Raw genomic sequence first — 23,189 nt, forward strand, 5'->3', positions numbered from 1 at the left:
CCCATGGGCAAGAACCCCACTTCTGATGATACTTGCAGACAGGAGCATAACTGTCCTCTGAGAGCAGCTGCTGACCGAAACAGATGCAAAGACCTACAGCCAAACATTAGACCGAGCTTGGGAGCTCTTGAGGAAGAGTTATGGGAAGGATTGAGGAACCCGGAAGGGATAGGGACTCCACAAGAAGACCAACAGGGTCAACTAACCTGGGAACTTGGGGGTTCCCAGAGACCAGATCTTGGGTTCAGATTCCATCGCAGAGAACCGGACCTAAGATTGAATCTCTAGTACCAGTTCCCAGGTTACCCCCAACAACCCTGAGCCTCCAGATTACACTTCACTTCCTAACAACCACCAATCAGGAGGAAAGCAGAAGTCAGGTTAGTTAAGTTATGGCTTGGCTCATAGCACCAGCCTATTACTTTAAAGGGCAACAAAATTCTATAACAGACCCTCCCTCAGATGTGTGCCCCCTCAGATGTGTGCCAGGCTAGAAACCCCCTCGATTGCTTGCCATTTCCTGTAAAACCCTGTCCCACTGAGAAGGCTTCATCCCCCATCCCGCCGTATCAGCATCAGAGGCGGAGCCCAAGCTCCAGCTAGAATAAAGACCCTAGTGCGATTATACCAGAATCAGCTCCTTGGTAGTCTTTTGGGGTTCGAGAAATGGGAACAACAGAACTACCAACCCAAAGAGCATAGTGGGCTGGGCCTAGGCCATCCTGCACATAAGGAGCAGAAGGGCAGTTTGGTCTTCATGTGGGTCCCTCAATAACTGGAGCAGGGGCTGTCCCTGACTCTGTTGCCCACCTGTGGATCTTGTTCTCCTAACTGGGCTGCCTTGTCTGGCCTCAGCTGGAGACATGTGTCTAGTCCTGCAGTGACTTGATGTGCCAGGGTGGGTTGGTACCCAGTGGAGGGCCTCCCCCTTCTCAGAGGAAGAGGGGAGAGCTGGAGAGGGGCTATGTGAGGGGGGACTGGAAGAGAGGGGGGCTGAGATCAGAATAAATAAATACATAAATTAAAAAATGAAATAAACATAGAGGTGCATACACAGGCTATGTGGTTATGCTTGTGTAAGAAAAGGACAGCTCGCAAGAGACACAAGTATGTCTAGCTTATCGAAATACACTGATTTCTTACTGCCATGCTACAGGGATACTTCTAGGAGAAAGAAATGTAATTGTCTGGCAATAATAAACAAATGTAAAGAAGAAAAAACTTACTATTATTAAATGATAGAATTAAATCTGTGGGAAACTTTGTGAGGATATAGGCAATCAAACCAAAGAGCCTAAAATTAAAACATATATATGAGAATAGAGTACAAACTGTATTTCTAAGTTATTTGATTAGTGTGAATAATATCATGATGATGTTCAATAATTGATCTACTTCCTCTTTTTTTGTTTTTTTGAGACGAGAATTTATGTAACCCATGATAGCCTCAAACTAGCTATATATCTATGAGTGAATTTAAATTTCTGGTCCCCCTGCATCAAATTCCTGCTGGGATATGAGGTGCACACCATCTCATCTACCTCATGTGGTGCTGGGGATGAAAGCCAGGCCTCAAGCACACTCAGCACGCACTCTACTGAGGCTATATCCCCAGCCCAACGTCCTTCTTTTCTTTTCCTTTCTGTCTGTCTGTCTGTCTGTCTCTTTCTTTGTTTTTTGTTTTTTGGGGGTTTTTTTGTTTTTGTTTTTGTTTTGTTTTGTTTTGTTTTGTTTTGTTTTAAGACAGGGTTTTACTGTGTAGCCCCAGCTGTCCTAGTAGGCCAGGTTAGCCTTGAACTCACAGAAATCTGCCTGTCTCTGCCTGCTGAGTGCTGGGATTAAAGGTATGTACCATCACCACCCTCCCTTCCTTTTCTTCTTCTTCTTCTTCTTAAATTGAGGGGAAATGTGGTTTTTCTTTCATGATCTCTGAACTTTTCCACAGAGAAATATATTTGTTTCAAAGGATAATCAAATATTTAATTCTAATGGCTTAAAAGAATTATATTACACACAATTCCTCATTTCCTCATTTGCAGAGATCTTGTGTGTCCATCATCATCATCATCATCATCATCATCATCATCATCATCATCATCAATAATCAAGCATTTGGGTAATCCATGACTATATTTAAGCTACGGCTGGATACACAGTCCACAGCAAGCATAGTGAGCAGTCACCCTTGTTGCCTGGTAACCCAGCATACCCACCGGCTTCCCCCAGAGGCTGACACAAAACTGTGAGGTTGACCAAAAAGAAGTGCACACACTTACTCTCTTTAAAAAGAAAAGCAGTAAATTCTCAGATAAATGTGGATCATTTAATATGCCTAATCCTATTAGAACACCAGCAATGAATAAAAATGGTATAAATTCTAAGAGAAATTTATTTTTTAAAGGAGAAAAATGGAAGCTTCTGAGAGGGGGGAAGGAAGACAGACCCTGAAACTCCTAAGCAGCAATCCGAGAAGCCCAAGCAAGCACCTGACAAACGTCAGCCAGTGAGATGCATCCTGGCCACCGCCGGGCTCTGTGGTTGCCCTGGCACAGAACCGTGTCCACCTCTACACTTGTCTGTGGCTGCTCGTTCACTGTAACAGTGGAGCTGGGCAATGACAGAACATGATATCTACAAAGGAGCCAATCTCTGGCCTTTACAGTAAAAGTTACCAAAGTTCTACATTAGATAACACAGCCTTCAAAATACTAAGGGTACGGTTGCTACAATTTCCCGCTCCTTATCCCAAACTTCATGTGAAATACGGCAGAGAGAAGCATACAATCAGAATGGATGGTTTTCATTTTACTCCTGTGAGTCCTCTCAGAATGCTACAGAAGGGTGTGCTTCACAGACACTAGTCTTTCCTCTCACAGAAGGAAGTCAATAGGTATCTAAAGCTGGGGAAAATCAAGAATAAGCCATATACATAGACTATTTACAAACATAAAGACTAATATCAGAAGACAGAGCTTGGGGACTTCTAAAAAGGTTTGGCCTCCAAAGAACCAGGGAAGTGTCAGGAGAGGAAGGTAGGCTTGCCTTTGAATAAGGCTTCAATCTATCAAGCTAAACACATGTGTTTACTGTTGCAAGCATTGGAAAGCATAAAAATAATAGTACCCGCAAGTATTAACTCAACTATTAAATGGCTACAATTTAAAGAATAGTATTGCCAAAGCTAACAAACTGATCAAAGTAACCGTGAGGTGAGCCACAGCGCTTATAGGAACTAAAGGTGCATAAAAGAAGCACAAGAAAGGTAGAGATAAAAAGAAGAGAGAACCTTCTGAGAAGACACTAACATGACCTCTTCTGATCTGCCAGGGAATCTCCAACTCCCCTGCCCTCTACCCTGTACCCTTCCCTGTACCTCAGCAATGCCCTACCTCAGTACACTAAGCTTTCTCAGCAAGAAGGGCAACCTTAAGTTTTAAACAACGCCACACATGACCCCAACACACCAACCTGCCTCCAAGTATTTGGAGGGCTCATGGACATTCTCCATATTGTATCACCCCCAAACTCTGCTCGCCTCTCCTTGGAACTGTGAGACTCTGCTGACAACCTCACTCCTTACCATAAACTGTCTGGCACCTGCCCTGTGTGTGACTGGAAGCTTTGAGCCTGTCCTTGCTGAGTTTGGCAGCTGCCAAGAGAAGCTATCAGAGGAGAATTCGAACCAAAGCCTTGACACTGTTCCACTAGTCAGCAAGCTCTAATGCGCTTCATAACTATGAACAGAAAAACATAAACATTTCCAAAGGAATAAAATATATAATTTATAATTAGTTCTTGAATTATATATTTACCAAGAACAATTATATATTACATCTATTGAACTATGAGAATAATTCATAAAGGAAAAAACTTTTAGCTGTATATAAAATGTCACAAAATAATGAGTGTAGTTTACAGCCAAATATCAATTTGGCAAATATACATATTTTAAACTCTTAGTTGTTTTTAAACAGAAATTATTTTACTTTTAAATAGGCAACTATGAATATACAAGTGCCAACACACACACACACACACACACACACACACACACAAAGAGAGAGAGAGAGACAAAGAGAGAGAGAGAGACAAAGAGAGAGAGAGAGAGACAAAGAGAGAGAGAGAGAGAGACAAAGAGAGAGAGAGAGAGACAAAGAGAGAGAGAGAGAGAGAGAGAGACTCAGAGACTCATACACAAAGCATAACGAAGCATTTAAAATAACAGTATGTGGGGCTGGGAAGTTAGTGAAGTGCTTGCTGTACAGCACTGGCAGAGATAGGCAGATCTCTGTCTGTAGTTTGTTGGTCAGCCAGTGTCATCAGACCAGTGACCTCCAGACCAGTGAGAAGCCCTGTCGCACAAAACCAAGACAGATGGTTCCTAAGAACAAAAGCCAAGGTTGACCTCTGTCTGACACACCCATGTGCACTCACATGCACGAATGCAAGCACACATACACATATGCATATATATGCAAGCACACATACACAGATGTAAACACACACATATGCACAAAAATAAAATTTAAAAATTCCTATCACACCAATCTGAGAAAAAGGAATCAAAAAAGAAGTTTTTACCCATCAAATTGGGAAAATTAAAAGAAAAGGAGCCATTAAAAATCAGATTTCTACCAATCAGCTTCCTGACACAGGCCAGATCAGCAGCCATACACCCTCCTACACCATACAGCCTGCTTGTCTCCCAAGAGGTCTACAAAAAACAGTGACATGGGAGGTCTACTCTAATCAGGGGCACAATCCTTCTGGTTTCCACATCTATCTACAACTGGGGCAGACCCTACCACTGGAGCCCAGAGCCTGCCTGTATCCCAGGAGGTTCACCCTGGCCAGAAACACAGGAGGTCTGCCTTAGCCAGATAAACAGGAAGCATGCTCTAACCAGAGACATAGGAGGACCACCACCACCCCCAACCAGAGACAGCACTGATTGCCTACCAGGAGACCAGCTCTAACCCATGTCACAGAGCTTTATCTACCAATTCCAGTCAGAGCCACCAAGGCCAGTTAACAACAGAGATAACGAGATGGAGAGAGGCAAGGGCAAGAACATAAGCAACAGAACCCAGTGTAATTTGGCATTATCAGAACCCAGTTCTCCCAACACAGCAAGCCCTGGATATCCCAACATGCCTGAAAAGCAAGAATCTGACCTAAAATTCCATTCCATGAAGATGATAGAGGCCTTTAAGGAGGCTATAAATAACTCCCTTAAAGAAATACAGGAAAACACAGGCAAACATAGAATCCCTTAGAGAGAAAACAAATAAATTCCTTAAAGAATACAGGAAAATACAATCAAGCTGGTGAAGGAATTGAGCAAAATGGTCTGAGACCTAAAAATAGAAATAATACACACACACACACACACACACACACACACACACACACACACACACACACACAAATAGAGGCAACCCTGGAGACGGACAACTTAGGAAAGAGATCAGGAACAACAGATACAAGCATAACCAACAGAATACAAGAGATAGAAAATACCATAGAAGATTGACACATTGGTCACAGAAAGTATAAAGTGTAGAAAGCTCCTAACCCAAAATATCCAGGAAATTCAGGAGACATTGAAAAGATCAAACCTAAGAATAATAGGAATAGAAAAGGGTGAAAATTCCCAGATCAAAGGCCTGAAAACATCTTCAACAAAATCACAGAAAACTTCCCTAATGGCCATAAATGTACAAGAAACCTACAGAAAACCAAATAATAGACCAGAAAAGAAAATCCTCTTGTCACATAATAATCAAAACACTAAATACACAGAACAAAGAAAGAATATTAAAAGCTGTAACAAAAAAAAAAAAAAAAAGGCCAAGAAACCGATAAAGACAGACCTATCAGAATTATACCAAACTTCTCAACAGAAGATCCTGGACAGATGTCATACAGACCCTAAGAGAATACAAATGCTAGCCCAGGTTACTATACCCAGTAATCTCTCAAACACTATAGATGGAAAAACCAAGATATTCCATAAAGAAACCAAATTTAAACAATATTTTTCTACTAATCCAGCCCTACAGAGGATACTGGAAAAAAAAAAAAAAAACAAAAAAAAAAAAACTCCAACACAGGAGAGTAACTACAACCTAGAAAACATGAATAATTAAATATCTCACAAAAAAAAATAAAAACAGGAGACTCTCTCTCTCTCTCTCTCTCTCTCTCTCTCTTTCTCTCTCTCTCTCTCTTTCTCTCTCTCTCTCTCTCTCTCTCTCACACACACACACACACACACACACACACACACACCACGATATCACCTCCAGCAACAAAAATAATAGGAATGAACAATCTGTCTTTAATATCTCTCAGCATCAACTTCCCCAATAAAAAGTACAGGCTAACAGAGTGGATATGTAAACAGGATCTAGCGTTTTCCTACATATAAGAAACACACCGACCCGCGGATCCCGGCCCGCAGCAGCTCTCTGCTCCCAAACCCCGTGGGAGAGAGACCTCACCGCCTGGTCAGGTGGGCACTGCTGAGGCTGCAGAGCGGAGGAGACCACCAACACTGCCCACCCCTGCCCACATCCCTGGCCCAAGAGGCAACTGTATAAGGCCTCTGGGCTCCCGTAGGGGAGGGCCCAAGAGCGGCAGGACCCCTGCGCCTGTGACACCGCCGGAACCTGAAGGAAACAGACCGGATAAACAGTTCTCTGCACCCAAATCCCGTGGGAGGGAGAGCTGAACCTTCAGAGAGGCGGGCGCGCCTGGGAGGCCAGAAGAGACTGCACTCTGCGCACGTCCAGACGCCAGAGGAAAACACCAAACGCCATCTGGAACCCTGGTGCACGGAGGCTCCCGGAAAGAGCGGCGCAGATCTTCCCGGTTGCTGCCGCCGGGGAGAGGACTTAGGCAGTACCCCACGAGCAAACTTGAGCCTTGGAACCACAGGTAGGACCAACTTTTCCCCTGCAAGAAACCTGCCTGGTGAACTCAAGACACAGGCCCACAGGAACAACTGAAGACCTGTAGAGAGGAAAAACTACACGCCCGAAAGCAGAACACTCTGTCCCCATAACTGGCTGAAAGAAAACAGGAAAACAGGTCTACAGCACTCCTGACACACAGGCTTATAGGACAGTCTAGCCACTGTCAGAAATAGCAGAACAAAGTAACACTAGAGGTAATCTGATGGCGAGAGGCAAGCGCAGGAACCCAAGCAACAGAAACCAAGACTACATGGCATCATCGGAGCCCAATTCTCCCACCAAAATAAACATGGAATATCCAAACACACCAGAAAAGCAAGATCTAGTTTCAAAATCGTATTTGATCATGATGCTGGAGGACTTCAAGAAAGACGTGGAGAACTCCCTTAGAGAACAAGTAGAAGCCTACAGAGAGGAATCGCAAAAATGCCTGAAAGAATTCCAGGAAAACATAAATAAACAAGTAGAAACCCATAGAGAGGAGACACAAAAATCCCTGAAAGAATTCCAGGAAAACACAATCAAACAGTTGAAGGAATTAATAATGGAAATAGAAGCAATCAAGAAAGAACACATGGAAACAACCCTGGACATAGAAAATCAAAAGAAAAGACAAGGAGCTGTAGATATAAGCTTCACCAACAGAATACAAGAGATGGAAGAGAGAATCTCGGGAGCAGAAGATTCCATAGAAATCATTGACTCAACTGTCAAAGATAATGTAAAGCAGAAAAAGCTACTGGTCCAAAACATACAGGAAATCCAGGACTCAATGAGAAGATCAAACCTAAGGATAATAGGTATAGAAGAGAGTGAAGACTCCCAGCTCAAAGGACCAGTAAATATCTTCAACAAAATCATAGAAGAAAACTTCCCTAACCTAAAAAAAGAGATACCCATAGGCATACAAGAAGCCTACAGAACTCCAAATAGATTGGACCAGAAAAGAAACACCTCCCGTCACATAATAGTCAAAACACCAAACGCACAAAATAAAGAAAGAATATTAAAAGCAGTAAGGGAAAAAGGTCAAGTAACATATAAAGGCAGACCTATCAGAATCACACCAGACTTTTCGCCAGAAACTATGAAGGCCAGAAGATCCTGGACAGATGTCATACAGACCCTAAGAGAACACAAATGCCAGCCCAGGTTACTGTATCCTGCAAAACTCTCAATTAACATAGATGGAGAAACCAAGATATTCCATGACAAAACCAAATTTACACAATATCTTTCTACAAATCCAGCACTACAAAGGATAATAAAGGGTAAAGCCCAACATAAGGAGGCAAGCTATACCCTAGAAGAAGCAAGAAACTAATCGTCTTGGCAACAAAACAAAGAGAAGAAAAGCACACAAACATAACCTCACATCCAAATATGAATATAACAGGAAGCAATAATCACTATTCCTTAATATCTCTCAACATCAATGGCCTCAACTCCCCAATAAAAAGACATAGATTAACAAACTGGATACGCAATGAGGACCCTGCATTCTGCTGCCTACAGGAAACACACCTCAGAGACAAAGACAGACACTACCTCAGAGTGAAAGGCTGGAAAACAACTTTCCAAGCAAATGGTCAGAAGAAGCAAGCTGGAGTAGCCATTCTAATATCAAATAAAATCAATTTTCAATTAAAAGTCATCAAAAAAGATAAGGAAGGACACTTCATATTCATCAAAGGAAAAATCCACCAAGATGAACTCTCAATCCTCATCTTCGGTTGGTTTATATACAAGTGTGCAATTTCTAGGCTTGAAAGTAAAATGATGCTATCTGGTGCTGGATAGAGGGGCCTTATTTTTTATTATGGCAGCTTGCTATTTTTGTAACATGGTGATTTGGTTGAACACAATAAAGTACAGTAGTAACTGATAAAAAAAAAGAAATAGGACAAGCACTCAGAGCATTATATGCCACAATAAAGATGAGTCTTCTGTGGTCTGGATATTGTCCTGGTTGATAGAATTGTATAGACATACACTCTCGGCAAAGTTGCAAGATACAGAGTCAACATATAAAACCCAATGACTTTTCTACAAACCAATGGGGAATATGTAGAGAAAGAAATTAGGAAAATATGCCCATTTATAAGAGCTTTAAAAATAAACCTAGGAGCAAACCTTACCTAGGAGGTAAAAGACTGTCACCATAAAAACTGTAATATCATGAAGAATAAATTGAAGACACTGAAAGATAGAAAGACCACCCATGTGTTCATGGATTAACAGAATTAGTACTGTGAAAATGGCCATATTACCCAAAGCAATTTACAGATTCAATGGCATTTCCATCATATGTGAGAGGAGGAGGAGGAGGAGGAGGAGGAGGAGGAGGAGGAGGAGGAGGAGGAGGAGGAGGAAAGGCAGGGAGAGGAGGAGGAGAAAGAGGAGGAGGAGGAAAGGCAGGGAGAGGAGGAGGAGAGGAGGAGGAGGAGAAAGAGGAGGAGGAGAAAGAGAAGGAGGAGGAGGAGGAGAACTATCTTAAGAGGAGGGAGACCACTGGGAAAAGGAATGAAGGGGTACTTGGGAATGAAAATGAGCAAAGTATAAGATATATATATATATATATATATATATGTATATATATATATATATGAAAGGGTGATTATTGATTTATGACAAAAGGGAAATTTCAGGTCATGGTATGTGGAATATATTACATAATATTTGAAAATCATTACAAACAAAAAACAATAAAAATAAAAGCAAACGACGTGCAGTAGATAGAAGTGAAGAACGTCAGTGGAAAACGGGTACTATGTGGCTCTCAGTTTCATGAAGTTGCAGTTGAGCTTCAGCCTAACACAGAGCAGGGCCAGCACTCTTAGCTGTGCCAACCTCCATCACAGAGTTCTGGGGAGCACTGATCTGAAAACCATGAGCATTGAATTCCTCCTGTGAGTATGGTTTAGTTCGTGCAACTTATAAAATTATACCTATCATTGTACTGTATTGTTATGGTAAATAAATAAAGATATATATAATAAAAAAAAAAGAAACACACCTCAGTAACAAAGACAAACACTGCTTCAGAATAAAGGGCTGGAAAAAAGTTTTCCAAGCAAATGGTCCCAAGAAACAAGTGGGAGTTGCCATCCTAGTATTCAATAAAGTAGACTTTTAAGCAAGTTACCAAAAAAGATGAGGAAGGACACTTCATATTCATCAAAGAAAAAATCCACCAAGAGTCTCAGTTCTGAACATCTGTGCCCCAAATGCAAGGGCACCCACATTCATAAAAGAAATTCTACTAAAACTCAAAACACACATTAATAGTGGGAGACTTCGACACTCCACTCTCACCAATGGACAGGTCATTGAAACAGAAACCAAGCAGAGACACAATGAAACTAACAAAAGCTATGAGCCAAATGGATTTAACAGATATCTACAGAACATTTCACCCCAAAACAAAAGAATATGCCTTTTTTTCAGCACCTCATGGAACCTTCTCCAAAGCTGACCATATAATTGGAGATAAAACAAGACTCAATGGATATGAGAAGATTGAAATAATCCCATGCATTCTATCAGATCACGATGGACTAAGGCTAGATTTCAATAGCAACAAAAACAACAGGAAGCTCACACACCCATGGAAACTGAACTACTCTCTGCTCAAAGATAACTTGGTCAGGGAAGAAATAAAGGAATTAAGGACTTTCTAGAATTCAATGAAAACAAATACACAGCATAGCCAAACTTATGGGACACAATGAAAGCAATGCTAATTAGAAAATTCATAGCACTAAGTACCTTCATAAATAAATTAGAGAGATCCCATACAAACAACTTAGTGGAACACCTGAGAGCTCTAAAAATGAAAGAAGCAAACACACCAAGAGGAGTAGACAGGAAGAAATAGTCACACTAGGGGCTGAAATCCACCATTTAGAAACAAAGAGAATGACACAAAGAATGAACAAAGCCAATAGTTGGTTCTTTGAGAAAATCAACAAGATAGACAAACCCTTAGCCAACTAACTAAAGGGCGCAGAGATAGTATCCACATTAGCAAAATCAGAAATGAAAGAAAAGGGAGATATAACAATGGAAACTGAAGAAACTAAAAAAAAATCATCAGATCTTACTACAAAAGCCTATACTCAGCAAAACTGGAAAATCTAGATGAAATGGATGATTTTCTATGCAGATACAATATACCAAAGTTAAATCAAGATCAGGTAAACTATCTAAACAGTCCCATAACCCCAAAGGAAATAGAAATAGTCACTAAAACCCCTCCAACCAAAAAAAGTCTCAAATAAGATTGTTTTCATATAGAATTCTACCAGACCTTCAAAGAAAAGCTAATACCAATACTCTTCAAACTATTTCACAAAATAGAAACAGAAGGAATACTACCAAATTCATTCTACGAAGCCACAGTTACACTGATACCTAAACCACACACAAAGACCCAACAAACAAAGAGAACTTCAGGCCAATTTCCCTTATGAATATTGATGCAAAAATACTCAAAATTCTTGTAAATGGAATCCAAGAACACATCAAAACCATCATTCACAGCTATCAAGTAGCTTCATCTTACGTGGTTCAATATATGAAAATCCATCAACACAATATGTTATATAAACAAACTCAAGGGGAAAAAAATCACATGATCATCTCATTAGAAGCTGAAAAAGCCTTCCACAAAATTTAACTTCATGTTAAAAGTCTTGGAGAAATCAGGAATTCATGGCACATTCCTAAACATAATAAAAGCAATATATAGCAAACCAACATCCAACATCAAATGGAGAAAAACTAGAAGCAATCCCACTAAAATCAGGGGGACAAGGCAAGGTTGCTCACTCTATCGTATCTACTCAATATAGTACTTGAAGTTCTAGCTAGGGCAATTAGACAACAAAAGGAGATCAAAAAAAAAAAAGAAGGAAATTCAAAAGGAAGAAGTCAAAATATCACTATTTGCAGATGATAAGATAGTATACATAGGCAACCCCAAAATTTCCACCAGAGAATTCCTACAGTTGGTAAACAACTTCAGCAAAGTGGCAGGATATAAAATTAACTCAAACGAATCAGTAACCTTCCTTTTTTACAAATTATAAGCAAGCTGTGAAAGAAATTAGAGAAACAATACCCTTCACAATTGCTACAAACAATATAAAATACCTTGGTGTAACTCTTACAAAGCAAGTGAAAAATCTGTATGACGAGAACTTCAAGTCCCTGAAGAAAGAACCTGAAGAAGATCTCAGAAGATGGAAAGATCTCCCATGCTCATGGATTGGTAGGATTAACATAATAAAAATGGCCATCTTGCCAAAAGCAATCTACAGATTCAACACAGTCCCCATCAAAATCCCAACCCAATTCTCCACAGAAATGGAAAGAGCAATTCCCACCTTCATATGGGAAAAAAACAAAAACATGATAATCAAAACAACTCTCAACAATAAAAGATCCTCTGGGGGAATCACTGTCCCTGACCTCAAGCTGCACTACAAAGCAATAGTGATAAAGACTGCATGGTATTGGTACAGAGACAGACAGGTCCATCAATGGAGTAGAATTGAAGACCCAGAAATAAACCCACACAACTATGGAAAATTGATCTTTGACAAAGAAGTTAAATATATACAGTGGAAAAAAGAAAGCATCTTCAACAAATGATGCTGGTCTAACTGGTGGTCTGTATGTAGAAGATTGAAAATAGATCCATATTTATCACCTTGAACAAAGCTCAAGTCCAACTAGATCAAGAACCTCAACATAAAACCAGATACACTGAATCTAATAGAAGAGAAAGTGGGAAAGAGCCTTGAACTCATGGGTACAGGGGGAAATTTCCTAAACAGAACTACAATGGCTCAGGCTCTAAAATCAACAATTGATAAATAGGACCTCATGAAACTGAAAAGCTTCTGTAAGGCAAGAGGCACCATCAACAGGACAAATCCACAACCTACAGACTGGGAAAAAAATCTTCATTAACCTTACATCCAATAGAGGGCTAATATCCAAAATATATAAATAACTCAAGAAGTTAACTTCCCAAAAAACCAAATAACCCAATTTAAAAATGGGGTATAGAGCTAAACAGAGAATTCACAACAGAAAAATCTCGAATGATGAAAAGCACTTAAAGAATTATTCAATGTCTTTGGTCATCAAAGAAATGCAAATCAAAACAACCCTGAGATTCCACCTCACACCAGTCAGAATGGCTAAGATCAAAAACTCAGGTGACAGCAAATGCTGATGAGGATGTGGAGAAAGAGGAACACTCCTCCATTGCTGGTGGGATTGCAGACTGGTACAACCACTCTGAAAATCAGTCTAGAGGTTCCTAAGAAAATTGGAAATAGTTCTACCTGAAGACCTAGCTATACCACTCTAGGGAATATACCCTAAAGATGCCCTACCATACCACAGGGGCACACTTTCCACTATGTTCAGAGCAGCCTTATTTGTGATAGCTAGAAGCTAGAAACAACACAGATGTCTCTCAACCAAAGAATGGATAAAGAAAATGTGGTTCATTTACACAACAGAATACTATTCAGCTATTTAAACCGAGGATATCATGAATTTTACAGGCAAATGGATGGAACTAGAAAATATCCTGAGTGAGTTAACCCAGACTCAAAAGGACAAGCATGGTATATACTCACTGATAGGTAGATATTAGCCAAATGTACAGAATATAACCCACAGACTGTAAGAAGTGTAACAAGCAGAAAGGCCCAAGTAAGAAGGCTTCAATCCCACTTAGAAGGGGGAAGGGAATAATCAGGAGAGGCAGAGGGAGGGAGGAACCTGGGTGAGAGGGGGAAGGGAGCTGGGGAAAGGGAGAACAGGATCAGGTATGGGGCTCGGGGCAGGAGAAAAGTCCAGAGGGCCAGGAGAATGAATAGATATATAGTCTGGGGTAGGGGGAGATGAGGGGACCCTCTAGAAAGTACCAGAGACCAGGAGGTGAAAGACTCTCAGGACTCAATGGAGGTGACCTTAACCAAAATGCACAACAGTGAGGAGAGCTAACTCATAGAGACCATCTCCAGTAGATAGGCAGGGCCTCTAGGGGAAGGACAGGGTTACTAATCCACAGTCAAAATTTCTGACCCAGAATTGTTCCTGTCTAAAAGAACTGCAGGGACAAAAATGGAAAAGAGACTGAAGATTGGAGCCTAGCATGGCTGTCCTCTCAGAGGCTCTCCCAGAAGCTGAGAGACAGAGGCAGATACTTGCACCCAACCATTGGACTGAAGTCAGGGACCCATATGGTTGAATTAGGGGATTGAAGAAGCAACCCCACAGGGGGACCAGTAGTCTCAACTACCCCAGACCTGTGGGAGCTCCCAGAGACCGAGCCACCAACCAGGAGCCTACACAAGCTGGCGGGAGGCTCCCAGCACATATATAGCAAAGGGCTGCCCGGTCTGGCCTCAGTGGGAGAAGATGTGCCTAATCCTCAAGAGACTTGAGGCCCCAGGGGAAGGGGGAGAACTCGTGGGAGAGGAGCACCCTCTCTGAGGCAAGGGGGAGGAGGAGTGGGATAAGGAACTGTGGGAGGGAGACCAGAAGGGGGGACAATGGCTAGAATGTAAATAAAATAATTTTTAAAAAATCAATTTTCATTTAATATTCAAAGACTTGCACAAATCATAATAGGATATGCAGTTATTAAACAGAGCAAATGTATGAACGGGACACTATGAAGAGCTGGAGAAAGGAATGGTGGGCCAATGTGTTCAAAGTATATTGCTTAAATATGTAAAATTGTCAAAGAAAAATTACTTAAAAAGTGGTATCAAAAGTATTTGAGTGATTTTATTTTCTTCTTTCTCCTGTTTTATGATTTTTCAAGCCTGATACACTGAGCCTTTTTGTACGTAAAATATATAAAGACAAGTGTGTGACAGAAAGAAACAGGAATTCTGGCAGTTTGATAAGAGCTGGCTGATCGGGGATCAATCCCCGCCCAGGTAGTTTATATATCTATCAGCACTCCATCCTGACACAAACCCCTGGGATCCTGTATTGGTTTCATAGAGGTCAAAGAGGAACGGACCAGTGAGCATGACCCCGCCTCAGCCCTGAGGTGATGCTGACCCCACCCCAGCAGTCAGACCCCAAGCCCCACAGTCTCACCAGTGAGCTGTCCCCACTTCCACTGAGCTGAGTGACTGTGGAGACAGTGTCAGAGGGTCATCAATGACACAGTGAGCAAAGCAGACTCATGCCATCGGAGTGAGTGACGGGAGAGGGAAACCGAGAAGGGGGTGCACCAATGTTTGTCAGAATGAGAAAGGACTGTGCCAGCTCAGGAGCTGGTCTCACCTGCTTTTATAACTTCTCAAATTCTTCATGGTTCTTTGAGGCCCCAGACCCAGTGGAACGACACCTATGGCATGCGTGCACATTCCCGTGCATACACATACACACACAATACACATGCACACACAGACGCATACACACACATACACACACATGCACACACACATGCACACACACATGCACACACATGCACACATACACACATGCATACACACATACATACACACATGCACACACACATGCACACACATATGCACACATACATGCACACACACACGCGCGCGCACACACACACACACACACACACACACACACACACACACACACGATCAGTCCTGGTGAATACCAGGGCAGATAAGCAGATTTCCTTTCCTAAAGAACGAGCCAATCCCTCACATTCCCTATCGACCAGTCACTACCAGGTGCCTGGAGCCCCTGTTAACTGGAAATCCCCACAACCTCTCTCGACCCTTCACCCTGGGATCAGGAACCACGGATCCCAGGGTGTTCTCCTGGGCTCTCTTTCTGTCACATCCTCACTTTTCCCCTGGCCACCTCAGATCTACCAATCTGTCACTCTAGTGTCTCTGCTTTATCTGGCCTCAGCTCTTCTGCAGACTTCTCTTGGTGGAACATTCTAGAAGAAACAACCCTGATAAACCAGACTGTGCTTAATGGGCACCTATTCCCAAACAGTTTGACAAGCCATGATGAGAAGAAAACTTAGCCTTGCAGCCTACGTGTGTACATGACAGTAGTCAGCCTTTGGTATCTCATTCCTGTCTAGTCTACTGCACTGAAATGACCTGCAGTCCCTCTCTCTCTCACCTCCACACAATCCCCAGCCCCCTCTCCTTACAAATGACCTCACTTCTCCTTTCTGAGAAAACAGAAACATCTTCCCAGCATTTCTCTCCTCAGGGAGGATGAGCCATGCCTGGCCCAATGCCAGGCCGACCCTGGCACAACCTTTTCAATGTCTCAGTGACCTTCCCCTTCCAACCACCCTCGGCTCTAAGAGCACCACTCCCTGTCCTCCTCTTCAGTGTAAAGGAGATACAGCAGCTCATGCAACTGAATACCCACAACTCGCACCCTCTTATGAGTAACCAGGAAAGGCTTAGTTTAGAACTACGAGGAAGGGTGAGGTTTAACTCAGCAGTGGCCACCAAGCCCTGGTCTTACCATATTTTGGGGCACACTTGAAATACTGGACTCTCCCAACACTGCCGTTGTTTTTCCCCTCTGGCTCATCCAGTTCAATGCCAGCCCACTGCCCACTTGCAAACTCCGTTGTTCCACAAAATCTTAATGTTCCAACCTAGAAAAAATATAAATCCAAACAGGTTTTCAGTCTTATTAGTAACTCTAAACACCCTATTCTTAATATCACTTTCTACATCTATCAAAGCAGACTTTAGAGTAAGAAAGTTTACCAACGATATGTTTAAGTGGAAAAGGGGTTTATAGGAAAGACATGAATCCTTCCTAGGTAAAGTTCTTTCCCGACAGAACTGAAAAGTCCACACTGTGGTGGGACTCGGCTAACCTTTCTCAGTTCCCAGCAGATCGAGCCAACCATGAATCAGTGAGAAAGGAAGCAAGCTACAAACCAATTCAACTAAACTGATATCTAGAGAGCACTCCACCCCAAACAGAAGCATAAAAATACAGAGGAATGGGCTGGAGAGGTGGCTCAGCAATTAGGAACATTGACCCACCCAGGTTCAGGTCCCAGTGCCCACCACCACAGTCTGTAGATTCAGTTCCATGAAATCTGAGGTACCATGCTGAAGCAGAAGAGCAAATCACACAAATAGCACACATACATACATGTAAGCAAAACACCCACACACATACAATAAAAAGCAAACAAAAAAATTTAAATCAATAAAAAAAAAAGAACAGAAATCACACAAAATGTGTTCTTGAAGCAGAATGGAGTTGTACAAACCATTAGCATGGAGATACATGGTAATCTCCAAAACATGGATCTGCACCAAGTAAGTATAAATAACCCATAGTGAAAGAGAAAAAATAGAATTTCTTTCCAATAAAAATTAAGGAAAATTAATAAATAGTCTGAGTGAAAATGAATGTCAGAATGTGCACGGGAAACAGCAAAAGCAGTGCTTAGAGAGGACCGTGTGCCTCAGAAACCGCCTAAAATCAATTGAATTCCCACCTCCACAAACTACTGTGAAGACCTAAAGCCAGAGAAAGGGGTGGATGCTGAATATTAAACTAAGAACAGAAAATCAATAAAACCAATAACACATTCTCAGAAGAATAAAAAGTATCAAACCTCTAAATAGAAAACAATTTTTTAAAGAGAGATGAGACACAAACTGGCAACATCTGTAACAAGAGGAGCCCTGTAAACTCCATCTTCAAGGATGAGACAATGAGGCAAACGGCTGTGTCTGCCCATTTTAAGGACGCTGTAAAACACTGCCAATTGCTTAGAAGATGCGAACTTTCAAAAAAAGCTAACACTGGAATTTGTAATTTAAAACTGAAAAAAGAAAAAAGTCCCTAGAGGCAGATGGCCTCAATGGTAAATTCTACCAAAAGTGTGTGGACAAAATACAAATTCTATACAAGCTCTCCTAAAATCTGAGTGAAGAGACACTGGTTCCCGAGGCATTGATGTCAACATTACCTTGACATTTAACTGGTCAAGACACAGCAACTACAGACCAATATCCCACTTGAACGCAAACACAAGCAACTTCACCACATGTCAGACCAACCAAAGCCAGCATTAAGGAGACTACTCCATGGTGGCAAGCGAGATTTCCAATGGGATTCAAAGCTCGTCAGTGAGGGAACTACCTGGCATAATCTACAGACTGATGGGAAGGAAGATACAGAAGAACCCTACACACAACCTATCTGCCACATCCTTCTATGGTGACAGCTTTAAGAAAAGACACGACTTGGCAGTTGAGGACCTCTTCAGCTTGACAAATGACATCTACACTAAATCCTCAGGTAGCAGTATAATGAGACCTCACTGGGGGGGGGGGGTGAGGAGGGGAAAGAAAAGGAGGAGACATAGGAGGAGGAGGAGGAGGAAGAGGAAAGTAGACAAGATGCTTGTTGGTAAATGGTAACGGTAAATATAAAACTAGCTGGCTGTAGTGCTCACTACAATCTTGGCTTTTGGGGAGAGGGAAGATCTGGAATTCAAAGTCACTCTTAGCTACATAACAGATGCTTCTACTTGAGTGTAAAATTATCCAACCCAAAAAGTAAATAAAGTAAGTTTTTCTCTTATTTTTGAGATTATAATGCAATTACATTATTTCCCATTCCCTTTCCTCCCTTCAAACCCTCCCATATACTATTCCCTACTCTCTTTCAAACTCATGACCTCTTCTTTTAATTGTTGGGAAAAATTACATTCACACACACACACACACACACACACACATACACACACACACACACACACACACACACACACATACACATATACATTTATCCTTAATCTAACCTGCTCTGTCTGTACAATGTTGCTTGTATGTAAATCACCATGATCCCTAATAATAATCTGAACATTTGTCCTTATGCCTAGAGGGAAGTCCTTATGCCCACATCAAGAAAACTTCATTTCAAAATAGACAGTAACTCTTTTAAGCCCCTTGAGACATAGTTACAAGGATGTGAACAAGAAGACTTGCTGTTCACCTATAGTTTTTAAAAGCCACATGTTAATAAACACTTGGCATTTTAATTCTAACCAATAACAAACTGACAAACGTCCTATTGTTTTGTAAACTGGTGAATGTCATTCATTCTTCACCTAAAACGCATCTGTAGTTGCCTCCTTTGTGAAGCGATCCCCCACCCCACCCCATCCCCTGTAGCTTAAGCTTTCAAAGCCATGGTTCCCTGAGAAACCTGCATCACCCAGCCGAATACTGGGATGTTAGCAGTTGGAAAGGTTAATGTCTAGGCATGAGTTCCCCATTCCACTCCACACTTGGGGCTTCCTACTAACCTCATAAGAATAAAAACCTCTAAGGAAGTGGAGCGTGGCTCAGTAGCGGGGCACTTCCCACGTTTCGCAGTGTTAAAGTCCCAGCACTGAAGGGGAATAAAGCTCCCAAAAGAGGTATCCAAGGGAAAGAGAGAAACTGCCACAGTGGAGGTCACACAGAAACCACAGCTCTGCCTATCAAGCTTTTATGTAAAGAGGCACGAGCTGACCTCCAGACTCTCAGGTCTGTGGCATCTGAATGCTCCCTGTTTGTGAGGCTTCAAAGCCAAACACGGAAGGGTAATGAAGGGATGGTTCAGACTAGAGCAAGGTCATTCCTCAGCCCCCACCTCTAAAGTCATTCGGTAGCTCTCCACGCCACTGTTTCCCACGCAAATAACTTCCTTCACTAGTATATTCGCCAGTAAACTTACATCTAAATTTCACATTTTAAACCATGCATTTTTATGTCCACATGTGTTGAAACTTTTCTCCCAAACTCGAAACTGTGAGGGTGTTGGTCCGCAACCCCTAGACACAGACCATTAAGTCCAGCTTCAGGCACTGCAGCGACTTACTGTACCTTCTGTCCTGCGATGACGACACGGTCTCCCAACTTCAGGCCAAGAGTTGTCAGCATGGCCTTGCTAGTGGTGATGTCACAGTTTGGAAGCGTGGCCTTAGTGATGGTACAGGGCAGAGGCATTGAATCCAAGAGCATCTGCTTGATTTCCTTCGCGATTGCTGCGGCATCGGCCATCTCCAGAGGCATGTCCACTGGGTCTGGAACAACATCTGCAGGGATCTGTCCTTTGTCATTCTGCCACAGATGAGAGAAAAGCCTCAGCTCTTTACACTCAAGAGAACTGGACGGCTCCCTACCTGGGTAGGGCTTTAAGGTCAGATGCAGTCATCTATGTATTCAAAACTACCTAAGGAACTCTTCTGTACCAGGCACCGACCTGGTCCCAGTTCACAGCCGCCTTAGCTTATGGGAGTTCACACAAAGGTAAAGAATCTCACCCAACCATGTTTTTCTTAAAACCTGTCCTTGTCATTAAGGGCCACAAGATACAGTCCACCGGTTGCCACGATGGATCTGTGACCTCAGTCACCTGCCTGGTCAGGCAGCAACTCAGATTTCAGAAAGAGAGCAGACAGTCTCTATACTATCAGGGTTGTTAACTAAAAACTTCACTTTTCTCTCTTTGATAACCCTCAAATGGACCATGAAGCTTTAAGAACATATTTTGCTTGTAAATTTCTTTTGTTTGGGCTGGGTTTGTTTTTTTGGCTTTAAAATTCAAGTCGGCTTTAAAAAGATAGAAGATTCCTGGAATGGTATTGAACTAATTTAACGTAAGATTTCAAAAAAAATTAGAAAATACAATGAATATATGTATGGCACTCAAGTCTATGCTATGGAAAGTGAAGGTTGTGTGTAGGAAGAAACATTAAAAATAAATTAATAATAATAATAATAATAATAATAAATACTTTTTTCAAAAAAGGCTGGGCCTGGGAGCTAAGATAGCTTAGTTCATAAAGTGAGCACAGAGTTTGGCTCCTAGAACCCATATAAAAAGGCTGGCTGTGGTGGCTGCACTTGCTGGCCAGGTAGACTAGCTGAATCATCGGTGAGATCCAGGTTCAGTGGAGAACTATGTCTCAAAAATTAATGTGGAGTCGGGTGGTGGCACACACACCTTTAATCCCAGCACTGGGGGGACAGAGGCAGCCTGTAAGTTTGAAAACAGCCTGGTTTACAAAAGAAGTTCTAGGACAGCCAGAGCTACACAGAGAAACCCTGTCTCAAAAAAAATTAAAGTGGAAAATGACTGAAGAAAATACTTGATGGCAACCTCTGGCCTTTGTGCACAAACATGCACAAGTGCTTACACACACACACAAAGTCACATATACACACGCACATGCACACATATATACACATATATATACATACATATATACATATACATGCACACATATATACACACATACACACATGCATACATATATACACACATACATACACACACATGCACATATATACATATACACATACACACACACACACACACACACACACACACACACATACACACACACATACAAAATGGTAGCAACATTATCTTCCAAACCTCAGAAGGCTTCTTCACATCTCAGAGCAGAGCCCCATTTTCTGCTGTATAATGTCCATTAAAGCAGGGTCCAGGGGTGGCTCCCTGGACCCATGAGTGGTTTAAGAGGTTACTTGATTATTAAAGGAACATTTGTTTGGACTTCATATTTAACTGTTATTCTTTTCAAAGGAGCTTAATAACGTTAGCACGTACAACATTTGTATAACTTTCAATAAATAGGCCAGAAGCCTAAATGAAAGGCACTTTAAGATTCTCTTTTTCTGGGGCTGGGGATTTAGCCCAGTGGTAGAGCCCTTACCTAGGAAGCACAAGGCCCTGGGTTCGGTCCCCAGCTCCGAAAAAAAGAACCAAAAAAAAAAAAAAAAAAAAAAGATTCTCTTTTTCTGAATGGAAGTTTTATATAAGTCAATAGGAGGGAAGCTCCCCAGGATGACTTAAGTTTATTGAAAGTAAAAGTCGTCATCCCACTCTGTGTATGTAAAGCAAAGATGTAGGGCATTTGCCCCTGTGAGAGCCCTGTCAGCAATGGCGTCTGAATTCAAGCCTTCACGGGGAGGACGTCGGGTTTGCATGTCCTGGCTTCAGCCTCTTACCCTAAATGCAGGGTTTGCTCCCAGCTCCAGCAAGGTTTTCACGGCTCCTGCACACAAGTTATGTGCTGCGATATGCAGGGCTGTCCCAAAATTAAAGTCACTGCAAGTGGCGTCCACATCTACAAATAAACAATCACACATATATTAGCTCAAACTTTCAATTCTGCTATCGTAATTTCTAAGAAGATTCATGAGGTTTCAGGGAGGGGGTTTCTGCCTTTTTATAGACTTGAACCCCCACCAAGCGCAGTATTTCACAGTGGGACAAATCTCCATGATTATAACTTGCCTAAAATAACATAACCAGATGAATATTCTCCTAGCTCGGGGTAGTTCCTCGTAAAGTGGAGTGGAATGCCACGAGTTTTCCTAAGGTAGCCGCTATATGGAGGCAGTGAATGGCATTAACTCATACTCGGGACATAAGCAGCTTTCTGTGTCTGCTCACTCCCCTCCTTGGCGTTTCTTTGAACTAGTAAAGAAAGAAAACCACCTTTAAGTCAAGGATCAGTAAAGGAACCCTCTGATCCAAATACACCCTACCCGCTGATTCTCAAACTTCTACGGGAATGCAGGCGCCCAGATCCACAGGCACGTTCTGAGCCTGCATCCACACTCCAACTGCGGAAATGAGTAGCTGTGACAGGCACCAGGTAGTCTGAGAAGCTAAAGCGGCCATTGATCAGTTGGCTCTTCACAAAGGGAAAGGCGGCTGAACAATGAAGACTCCTCAAACCAATAACAAGTACGGGAACACAGAGGGGCAAACACACTGAGTCATGACACTACTCGGCAGATGAATTTAGTCTCTACAATAAGAAAGTGAACCTTTCTATTCTAGATAACAGTAACAATTTGATAACAGTAAATCGCATTGCATTTTATTTGAACAGGAAGTCCTCTGACAGGAGAAGCCTACTTTGAATGTTCTCTATAAGAGTTTAGTAGTCTCTGGCTCTGTAGCTGTACAATACTCTGCAGGGGACCAGGCTGGCGTGACTACACACACCTGTGACAAGGTCACACAGACGCCATCATAACTGCACAGAGGACGACCATCAACAGCGGCTCTCTCCCAACATCACTCAGAAGTTGGAAAGGCAGGATTTTAAAGAGCTTGAATGACTGTGTGAACTGGAGGTTAGAAAACCACTCCAGTAGGTTTGTC

At 42.0% G+C, this 23,189-nt stretch overlaps 1 protein-coding gene across 17 annotated transcripts in view; it reads right to left on the reverse strand.

Moving 5' to 3' along the window:
• Positions 1 to 23,189, reverse strand: part of Clip4 (CAP-GLY domain containing linker protein family, member 4) — a 100,119-nt gene that overhangs the window by 41,649 nt on the left and 35,281 nt on the right. For 16 of the 17 annotated variants that reach the window (NR_190422.1, XR_015621728.1, XR_015621727.1 and 13 more), the window contains 3 exons: positions 22,022 to 22,140; positions 19,868 to 20,104; positions 16,485 to 16,620 (listed from right to left, as the gene is read on the reverse strand). Coding sequence is in view for 9 of the 17 variants with exons in the window: in NM_001428610.1 (NP_001415539.1) it covers positions 16,485 to 16,620; positions 19,868 to 20,104; positions 22,022 to 22,140 (492 nt within the window). In the remaining 8 variants the exon portion in view is untranslated. The remainder of the gene's footprint in view (positions 1 to 16,484; positions 16,621 to 19,867; positions 20,105 to 22,021; positions 22,141 to 23,189) is intronic. The other variant, NR_190425.1, reaches the window with a different exon arrangement.

This window comes from Rattus norvegicus, chromosome 6 (genome assembly GCF_021556685.1).
Source record: "Rattus norvegicus strain SHRSP/BbbUtx chromosome 6, alternate assembly SHRSP_T2T, whole genome shotgun sequence".
Taxonomy (NCBI): domain Eukaryota; kingdom Metazoa; phylum Chordata; class Mammalia; order Rodentia; family Muridae; genus Rattus; species Rattus norvegicus.